Raw genomic sequence first — 10,930 nt, 5'->3', positions numbered from 1 at the left:
ATTCTTAAACTATTTAATAGTATATTTTTTAACATTTGAACTATTTAATAACGTATTTTAAAGGTATATATATGTCTACATGGACACATTATTATTTATAATTATGCAATATTTTTTATGTCCACGTAAGCATATATATACCTTTAAAATATATTATTAAATAGTGTAAGGGTAAAAAGTCATTTCCAAAGTTTGATTTCGTAACAACAATTTCGGTTAAAATTCGAATCCTTTTTTTCTTATTTAATTATAATATTAATTTGCTAAAATGAAATAGTAAAAATAAATTTTAATTATTAGTATAGGATCAAATAAAATATTTTAATTAGTTGTAAAAATTTGATTTCCCAGCCCGTACGTCTCTAGTCTATATAAAAGGTGTGGGATTAAGTAATATTGAAACTCACTTATTCAAATGCAAATTAACTCATTGATTAAGTAGAAAAAAAAATGTGGAAGCTAAAAACAGCACAAGGGGAAGGATTATGGCTAACAAGTAGCAATAATTATATTGGAAGGCAACATTGGGAATATGATGAAGAAGGTGGAACTCTTCAAGAAAGAGCTATTGTTGATGAAATGCGCCAAAATTTCACAAAAAATAGATTCCTTCATAAACAAAGTTCCGATTTACTCATGCGTATGCAGGTCTGCTTACTTTTACGTGTTCATTATGTTGAAAATATATGTTTATTTGTCACTTTTAACACGTCATCAAGACATACAAGAAACGTTATTGTTATTATTATTATTATTTTCATGTAGGTAAGGAAAGAAAATGGATGTGTTGAAATTGGAGGAGAAGTGAAGTTAGAAGAATCAGAAGATGTAAGAGAAGAGGCTGTGAAAATTAGATTGAGAAAAAGTATAAGTTATTACTCAACAATTCAAGCACATGATGGTCATTGGCCGGCTGAATCTGCCGGCCCTTTATTCTTCCTACCCCCTTTGGTAATAATTAATTACTATATATACTACTTTTTTATAAATATTTACTACTTAGGACCTATCAAAAGTCATTTTCGTGACAAAAATATTTTACTAGTTTTCGTTTGTTTTATGTTTTTTTTATTATTTTAAAATTATTTTTCTAGAAAATATACGACTCATTCAGCTAGCTAGTGATATTGTTTGTTTTGAGTGTAAGCTCATACAAGTTTAAAACAAAGTTATTAGGATGTAAGATATGCTTACTTATATACACAATATTTTTTCATGTGTTTTATCGTAAGTTTGAGTGTTGAGGTTTACCCCCACCGCATGAGATTTGTTAGACATTTCCCCCTCTTTCTTGGGATTTGTCTATTCACTTGAATTACAACTCATACTGACAAGGCTGACACATCTTTAAAACGTGTTTAGTGGGTAAGACTTGCTTACTTAATACTTATATATCCATATGCCATGTATTTTGGGTGTCACGTATTGAAAAGAAGGATAAATATGAAAAAAGGTCCGAACAACATAATTCTCTTCAACAATTCACTTAATATAGACGTGAGGAATATTAGTCGGAGCTACTTACAAATTTTCAGTCGTAGTAACACGTACTTAATTGTGAAGGTGATGGCATTGTATGTGACTGGAGATATGAATGTTGTTTTGTCACCAGCTCATCAAATGGAGATTAAACGCTACACTTACAATCATCAGGTCTTATTCTACATATAATAATATTTTTGAAATTTTTATAGTATAAGATTTTTTGGAAATAATTTTTATGTGGACAGAATGAAGATGGAGGTTGGGGATTTCATATAGAAGGACATAGCACAATGTTTGGTACAGTATTTAATTATGTAGCACTAAGGTTACTAGGAGAATATTGTGAAAATAATAATGCATTGGATAAAGGACGTAAATGGATCCTTCATCACACTGGTGCTATTGCTACTCCTTCTTGGGGAAAGTTTTGGCTCGCGGTATGTTATTTTATTTGATACTTGTGTTGATCGAAGATATATCGAAAAACATTATTTTATATTAACTAATATTAGGTGCTTGGAGTATATGAGTGGGATGGGTGCAACCCAATGCCACCAGAATTTTGGATTATGCCTACATTATTTCCTATTCATCCAGGTTAATTTTTTTTATATTATATTTTATTTATAAATTTTAAAAATAAGAAGGGGATTATAAATAATTAAATTGATTTTGTAATGTACGTAGGAAAAATGTTGTGCTATGCTCGTTTGGTGTACATGCCTATGTCCTACTTATATGGAAAAAGATTTGTTGGAAGGATAACTAGTTTGGTACAGACTATAAGAGATGAAATTTACATCCAACCTTACCATCAAATTGATTGGAATAAAGCAAGGAATACATGTGCTAAGGTTTGTGGAAAATTATTATATATATTTTTTGTTTTTTTTGGAGTTACATTATTTGGTCAAGGTTAATTAATAATAATTTCTTCGAGTTAATAGTGGATAACTAGACAAATGAAGTATAATTTCATTATTTTGCAATTATTTTGTTTTGTATGAGAGAGAAGTGAATCAGTATAGGAAGTACTCTTTTCCTCCCTTCACTTTTACTTGTTACGGTTTGACTTGACACACTTACTAAGAAAATAATTAATAATATATGATTTTACCAAACTATTCCCTATTAATGATGTCTTGAAAAATGAGTATTTAATGTTGAGGGTAAAACATGAAAAAAAATTGTCTATTTTTTTATATATCAAAAGTGATAAGTATTTAGAAAAAAATGACAAATAAAAGTGAACGAAGCGACATAAAATAACCATAGTTGTGCTAATTGACCTACACATTATTGTTATAAAAGTGAACATAATTAATTGTAAAAGCATGAAATAATATATGTTTTTTTTTCTTATTTATGATGATGATAGGAGGATCTTTACTATCCACATCCATTTATACAAGATACACTTTGGGGGTTCCTTCATCACTTTGCTGAGCCAATGTTAAAAAGATGGCCATTTAACAAGTTGAGAGAAAAGGCTTTGAAAGTTGCCATGGAACATATTCACTACGAGGACCAAACTAGTAGATACATTTGCATTGGATGTGTTGAAAAGGTATGCCTCTAACTTACTAAATTCATTCCTTCAATTTGTGGCGATGTTTCACTTAGTACCGAGTTTAAGAAAAAAATAAGTAAGAAATTAAAATTTTGTAATATAAAATAAGTTTTAGATATATAAAACTTGTTTCGATTCAATGATTTGGAATTTTCTACAAGAAGTTTAATTTTGTTCAGAAGGAAACACTTGCTCTTCTTGAAATTGTCACGACCCAAATCCGGGCCGCGACTGGCACCCACACTTACCCTCCTATGTGAGCGAACCAACCAATCTAAACCTTAACATTTCAATATAATATCAACAGAAAGTAATGCGGAAGACTTAAACTCATTAATAAAATCAATAACTATTATTATCCCCAAAATCTGGAAGTCATCATCACAAGAACATCTACGATCAAACGACTAAACTAAGATTATTCTAAAAGCTAAAAATACATAAGAAGCTAGTCCATGCCGGAAGTTCAAGGCATCAAGACTTGAAGAAGAAGATCCAGTCCAAGCTAGAAACATTAGCTCACCCTGAATTTCCGGTGTAGTGAAGACTGACTTGAATTATTGTTGAGTTGAAGACGACGGCACGTTTGCTGCACTCCACAAATAACAAAGAAGAAAACATAAAAGTAGGGGGTCAGTACAAACACGGGTACTGAGTAGATATCATCGGCCAACTCAAAATAGAAAACAATATATACCAAGTAATATCATAAAGTCAACTATGATACTCAACATGTAGCAACAACAAATACTATATCATTAACAATTACCGTCAAGTTCACACATGAGGACTCAAGCCTCAATACCATACTCATTTGGGAATTATGTTCATTAGATTGAGTATATTAACATCTTTCAAGATTCATTATCTTTATTTCTCTTGTGTCGGTACGTGACACTCCGCTCCCTCATATTCATTAATCCTCTTGTGTCGGTACGTGACACTCCGATCCCTCATATTCATTAATCCTCTTGTGTCGGTACGTGACACTCCGATCCCCTAAATCTACGTGTCGGTTCGTGACACCCGATCCCCTAAATCTATGTGTCGGTTCGTGACACCCGATCCCCTAATTCTACGTGTCGGTTCGTGACACCCGATCCCCTAATTCTACGTGTCGGTTCGTGACACCTGATTCCCTAAATCTACGTGTCGGTTCGTGACACCCGATCCCCTAAATCTACGTGTCGGTTCGTGACACCCGATCCCCTAAATCTCCTTCCATCAATTCATCAAGCCTTCTTTCTTACCAAGGCATCATCAATCTCATTACTTTAGGTCATCAAGCCTTCTCCCTTACCAAGGCATCATCATTAAAAAGAGATTAGGTTTTTATCAAGATTTGGGATTCAATAACTTCATCATGCTTAATATAATTACAATTATATAATCACGTTCATGCATGCATACAATTAAGCACATAGCAGGGTTTACAATACTACCAATACATATCATTCTCTATTAAGAGTTTACTATGAAAGCATGAAAACCATAACCTTCCTCCACTGAAGATTCGTGATCAAGCAAGCAATTTCCCAAGCTTTGTGTTTTTCCTCTCGTTCGATCCTCTCTCTCGTTCAACTTTCTCTCTCTTTCTCTTGTTCTTTCTATTTTCTTTATTCAACCCTCTTTCTTTTACCCTAATTAGTATATAATTAAGAATAAAAGATGGCAATAATGCCCCACTAATTAACTTAAGGTTACCTCTTTTAACCCCCAAGTAATTAGACTTATTAACATTAACCCACTAACTTTATAATTAAGGCAAGAATAGTCAAAAACGTCCCTTAAAACGTATCAAGAAATCCGACCCAGACTGGGATTGCGCAACCTGTGACGGGTTGTCGTGCAGGTCGTCGCAAAGTTCAGAGACCCAAATTTCCACCAAGGGTCTGTGACAGTCCGTCACACCTGTGACGGTCCGTCCTGCCATTTCGTTACAAAGTTCAGAGAGTCGATTTCAGCACCCAAATTTTAGAATTTGTAAGTGTTTTGGGACGAGACACCCTCGACGGTCCGTTGTGCCCATGACGTTCCGTCGTGGGTTCCGTCGTCTCAGCCTGTTTTTCCAGAAATAAAATCTGCTGCTCAAAACGACTAAACATGTCGTATTTATCTTTCGGCTATTACAACATTACAATCAGCTTCTTATTGACTTACTATAGTGATTAAAGGCAAAATAAATTTTAAACATATTTGTAATATTTGGATTAAATAAAAAGTATTTTTAAGTTAAAAAGATAAAATTAAGCCTAAAGTCATAAGCTCATCCAAATATCATATTTCCTCGGTCTCGTTATAAGTGTCATTAGGCAAAATTATACTTATTAAGAAATCAATAAAAAAAATGTTTTTTAATAAACATTTCTCGAAAATTGAATACTATTAAAAAGGAGTATAAGGCTATAATTGAAAGGAAAAAAACTTACTTTTCCTAATTAGCTTCGAAACATAATTAACATAATAAAATTTATATTACAACCGTGTTAAATTAACATAATAAAAATATAATAATTGCTTTGTTAGGTTTTATGTCTTATGGCTTGTTGGGTGGAAGATCCAAATTCAGAAGCATATAAACGCCACCTTGCTCGATTACCAGATTATTATTGGATATCTGAAGATGGTTTAAAATTTCAGGTTATTTTTTCATATATATATCCTTTCGATTTTTTCCATGAATCTAATATAGATATCGAATCCTGAACGACAAAATTAAATAATTAGCTAATTAAAATTAGTACAATATGGTTTGCATGCAGTCCTTTGGTTGTCAAACTTGGGATGCAGTATTTTCAATCCAAGCAATTTTATCAAGTGATGTGGCTGAAGAATTTGGGCCAACACTCAAAAAGGCAAATAATTTTCTAAAAGCATCACAGGTTATATAAATAATTATTCCTTATTCATAGAAATAAATTAGGATAAAATGTTACATCTGAAAAAATAATAATTTATTTTGAATTACGACTATTATTAGGTGAGGGAGAATCCTAGTGGGGACTTTAAAAAAATGTATAGGCACATATCTAAAGGTGGTTGGCCATTTTCCATGCAAGATCATGGTTGGCAAGTCTCAGATTGCACTTCTGAAGGATTAAAGGTAATTCTTCGTATCACGATAAAAGAGATATTTAGTGATAATAATTTTTTTATTGTTATAGTAGTTAAGTCAACTATTGTATTCAGAATTGCTAAATTATTTAGCGATATTCATATCAAATGTTAATTATAAATACCTGACACTAATATTATTGCAATTAGTTGTTATATAGCGACGACGATTATATTATTATCGATACATTCTTTTATTTGTTATGTTATAATATATGATGAGGCCTAACCGTCAATAAAGTTAAACAAAAATCAAGGGATATTAGGGTTCAAATTCTTAGCAAATGGCAAAAATGTTAGTGTTCCTTCCATTTCAATTCATGTATTGTAATTTTTCTTTCAATTGGTAACTAAAAATAATGATATATTTAAATTTTTAAAATAATTTATAAACTTTCTACTTTTATTTTATTTTTCGTTTGTGTTTTAGCTACTTAAATATTATAAGACGTTGTGTGCAATTATTTTTTCAGTGTGCACTCTTATTTTCACAAATGCCTACACAACTTGTTGGGGAAAAACTCGATGTTGAGCGCTTATATGATGCAGTAAATGTTATTTTATCTCTCCAGGTAAAAATAAATCTTGATTTAGTGATATATTATGATGGATGATTAAATTGTTTTGAACATATTTAGTTTAATTTGTAAGCAAGAAACTATAATTTATATGCTTTCTTGGTAATATATTTAGTTCATGATCAAATAATTTAATGTGCTACGTACTTTAATTAAAACCGTTCTTGCTATTATTAATTGTAAATTTTAATAATGTAGAGCGAAAATGGGGGTTTTCCAGCTTGGGAGCCTCAACATGCCTATCGTTGGTTGGAGGTAACATACTCAAAATCCTTTTTTAATTACTATCGTGTGTTAAACTATATGAATATCTTTGTATATAACTTAAATTCTGTTTGGATTCCCAAACTCATATATATTTTTCTTATAGGTGTTAGTTGTTTAGTTTTGTATGTTAAATTTATTTGATTAACTATTTAACCTTTTTTTCCTTGTCAGAAATTTAATCCAACTGAATTTTTTGAGGATACCATAATTGAACGAGAGTAAGTACTCTATCCTACTTTTTTCTTTTAAAATTCTACATTTATTAGAAAATATTAAATATACATTCAACAATATTTTAATTATAAGATTAATATATGTTAATTAATGAATATATGAAGGTATGTGGAATGCACTTCATCATCAATCCAAGCTTTATCATTATTTAAAAAGTTGCACCCTGGACATAGAAGGAAGGAAATTGATGTTGCAATTACAAAAGGTTTGCAATACATTGAAAATACACAAAATCCCGATGGCTCTTGGTAAATATATATCCTTCGTCAAAAAAAAAATTATATTACTGATGAATTTTTAGATATATTTAATAAAATTTCTAATTTTGCTGCTGCTCATATAGGACGGGTTGTTGGGGAATTTGTTATACATATGGAACATGGTTTGCTGTGGATGGATTAATAGCTTGTGGAAGAACCTATTCTACTAGTCATGCCCTTCAAAAAGCTTGTCAATTTTTGTTGTCAAAACAATTGTTAGATGGTGGATGGGGTGAGAGTTACCTTTCAAATTCAAACAAGGTAACAAATATAATTTATTATATTTTTACTTCTATTTTTTAAAGTACAAGGTACAAACACTAGGGGAAAAAATTGTATTGATCATTTGTTTCTTTGAATTAAGAGTTGTTAATTAATTTGTTTGATTAAAAGGTTTATACAAACATTGAAGGGGATAAGTCAAATTTGGTGCAAACTTCATGGGCATTGTTAGCTCTCATTAACGCTGGACAGGTTTGTTGTTAAAAAATTATTATATCTTTATTTTCACTCACAATTTAACAAAATCATAATGGGATAATTATATATTTCAACCATTCAACATATATAAAGGATTAATTACGTGAATAGATTTCTTTTAAAAAATAATTATTTATTTTAAATATACTCTTTAATTATTATCATTTATAGCAACTTCTTTAATTTTTCCCTTTTCTCTATCTCGTTCTTTCTTTCTTTCTCCGTCTCGCTTTTTCTTTCTTTCTCCTTACTGTGTCTCGCTTTCTTTTTTTTCTTTTTTGTTTCTTTCTTTCTCCTTTTTTTTTTTTTTGCTTTTTCTCCCTCTCTTTTTTGTAGAATAGTCAATGATTCTAGATTGAACAAAACTTGTATTAATAGTTAATTAGACAAGTAATATAATCGTAACAAATGAAGAGGCATAAAAACTGCAACATGAATTAAACTTTAATTAAAATGTAAAGTTGAATTATTAGAAGAGAAGTAATATAATCATAACAAATGAAGAGGCATAAGAAACTGTAAAATGAATTAAACTTGAATTAAGAATGTATTACAAACATATTAAAGTTGAATTATTAGAAGATAATTAAATATGAATGCAGAATGTAGAAAACAAAAGAGCATTCTTTGATCTGCATGTAAACTGAATAAAACTTGTATGAATAATAAATTAAACAAGTAACCGATCGTAACAAATCAATTGATTAATCGCAAAGTGAATTAAAAATACAAAAGTGTATTACACAAGTATTAACGTTGAGGTAGAAGAGAGAATTAAACATGAATAAAAAAATGTAATGAATAAAAATATTAGACAGCGATTTATAAAGTGAATTAAACTTATATTCATAATCAATCAAACAAGTATCCAATAGGAATAAAAAAATGAATAAAAAACTGCAAAATGAATTAAATTTGTATTAAAATTGTATTAGATGGTATTAAATTTGAATAAGAAGAGAGAATTAAGAATAAATGGAAAACATAACTATGACTGACAAGACAATGATTTGTAGAGTGAATTAAACTTGTATCAATAATGAATTAAACAAGTATCTGATAGTAACAATAAATCAAAAGGTTGTAAAATGAATTAAATTTGCATTAAAATTGTACTACACAATATTTAAAGTTGAATTAGAAAAGAGAATTAAGAATGAATAGAAAACGTAACTAACGAAAGATATGACCATGATCAATAAATTGATAAGTTATATCAATAATGGATTAAACAAGTATCCAATAGTAACAAATCAATCAAAAAACTTCAAAATGAATTAAATTTGCATTAAAATTGTATTATCTAATTCAACTTTAATACAGTTGCAAGACCATTTTAATATTATATTTAATTCATTTCAATCTAATATTATTCCTAAAATCAATTTTAAACTTAACCAAACCCTCTTAAAATTGAGATATAAACTCCAAACGACATTTTCAATCATTTGTAGGAACTACCTACTCAAACTTATCACAAAGCTTTATAATGATCATCAATGGTGAACTCTTACTTTTGTAATTTCAAAGATTTGAAATTTCTACTTAAAAACGTAATTTTATACAAATTTGCTATCTTTTTGTTCCTCTTTTCATCTTATTTTTGAATAAAAATAGTGACATGAAAAATAACTGATTTGAGGAATATTATTATTTAGATAAAAAGTTTTAAAAAAGAACAAGAATTAAAAAAAAAAAAAAGAGGAGGAAGATAAATAACACCAGTGAAAGAGACAAAAAATTAAAAGAGTAAAAAAAGAAGAAGAAAGAGGCGAAGAAGCAGCAGAGTAAAAAGAAAGAAAGAAAGAAAGAGTCAAAGAAGCATAAGAATAAAAAGAAGAATAGGAAAAAGGCTTGAGAAAGAGGCGAAAACCGTACAATTTTCTTAATTCCAAAAAATCTTGTATTTAGTTAGAAAAATTATATTGAAATAAATGGTAAATATTTTTATAATATAGCATATTTATGTGACAAACACATTGATAGTATATATATTTTGTATATAATAAGGCTTTATTGATAAACTAGTTGATCAAAAGATCAACAAGAATTATGGTAGAGTGATAAAGTACTCATTTATCCTTAACTAGAGGTTTCGAATTCAAGTTCCCCTTGGGTACAAAATTTCCTTTATTATGGAGTGTTTTACCCCCTCAATGTGGGACTTTCCAGCGTGAATCCAGATTTAATTGACCAATGATCGACAAGAATTGTGGTGGAGTGAATGAGTACTCATTCATCCTCAACTAGAGTCTCGGGTCCAAGTCCCCCTGGGTACTGAGTTGCCTTTATTAAGAAGCATTTTACCCTCTCAATGTGGGACTTTCCGACGTGAATCCAAATTTAGTGAGGCTCTAACGTGGGCACCGGACACTGGATGAAAAAAAAATTAGTTAACTAAAGAATATAATATATCGTTTCAACGGTCCTAACTCTCTCTTTGTTTTTTGTTTTTTTTCTGTTGTTGTTCGTTAGGGAGAAATTGATCCATCACCAATACATTGTGGAATAAGATTGTTAATGAATTCACAAATGGAAGATGGTGACTATCCACAACAGGTAACAATTAGTTGCCTTAAAAATGATAATTTTAACATTTATGATATTTATTTTGTTATAATTGTTGTGCAGGGAGTGACAGGGGCATTCATGAAGAATTGCACCTTAAACTATGCATCATACAGAAATATATTCCCAATATGGGCTCTTGCACAATATCACAAACGTCTTCTCAACAAACTCAACTAGAAAATTTTTATTTTACTAATTCAATATGTATACTAAATAAATGTACTTCTATATTTTCTTTTCTGTATTTTCATCTTTGCTAAAAAGAGGTGGATCACAAAATATATTTCGTCTTTTGGCAATTGGTTTTAGCTTTGACCTCGTGGAAGCTATATGAAGTATTACATTTTTTATGCTTTAAAGTTAAAATATCA

The 10,930-nt window shown here is 29.9% G+C and overlaps 1 protein-coding gene across 1 annotated transcript; it reads left to right on the top strand.

The window, feature by feature from the left end:
- The first annotated feature begins 405 nt into the window (after positions 1–405).
- Positions 406–10,874, top strand: OSC1 (oxidosqualene cyclase 1). The gene is made up of 18 exons (NM_001366069.1): positions 406–648; positions 766–951; positions 1,564–1,653; positions 1,731–1,922; positions 1,998–2,082; positions 2,173–2,339; positions 2,864–3,052; positions 5,582–5,695; positions 5,818–5,937; positions 6,036–6,158; positions 6,643–6,741; positions 6,946–7,002; positions 7,186–7,232; positions 7,353–7,496; positions 7,592–7,769; positions 7,902–7,982; positions 10,464–10,547; positions 10,620–10,874. Exons 1-18 carry the CDS (start codon positions 451–453, stop codon positions 10,734–10,736), a joined length of 2,271 nt encoding a protein of 756 aa, NP_001352998.1. The 5' UTR covers positions 406–450; the 3' UTR covers positions 10,737–10,874.
- Positions 10,875–10,930: the final 56 nt, after the last annotated feature.

This window comes from Solanum lycopersicum, chromosome 7 (assembly GCF_036512215.1).
Source record: "Solanum lycopersicum chromosome 7, SLM_r2.1".
In the NCBI taxonomy this organism is placed as follows: Eukaryota; Viridiplantae; Streptophyta; class Magnoliopsida; order Solanales; family Solanaceae; genus Solanum; species Solanum lycopersicum.
The sequence above is the reverse complement of the archived record's forward strand: the minus strand, read 5'-3'. Positions and strand labels throughout refer to the sequence as shown.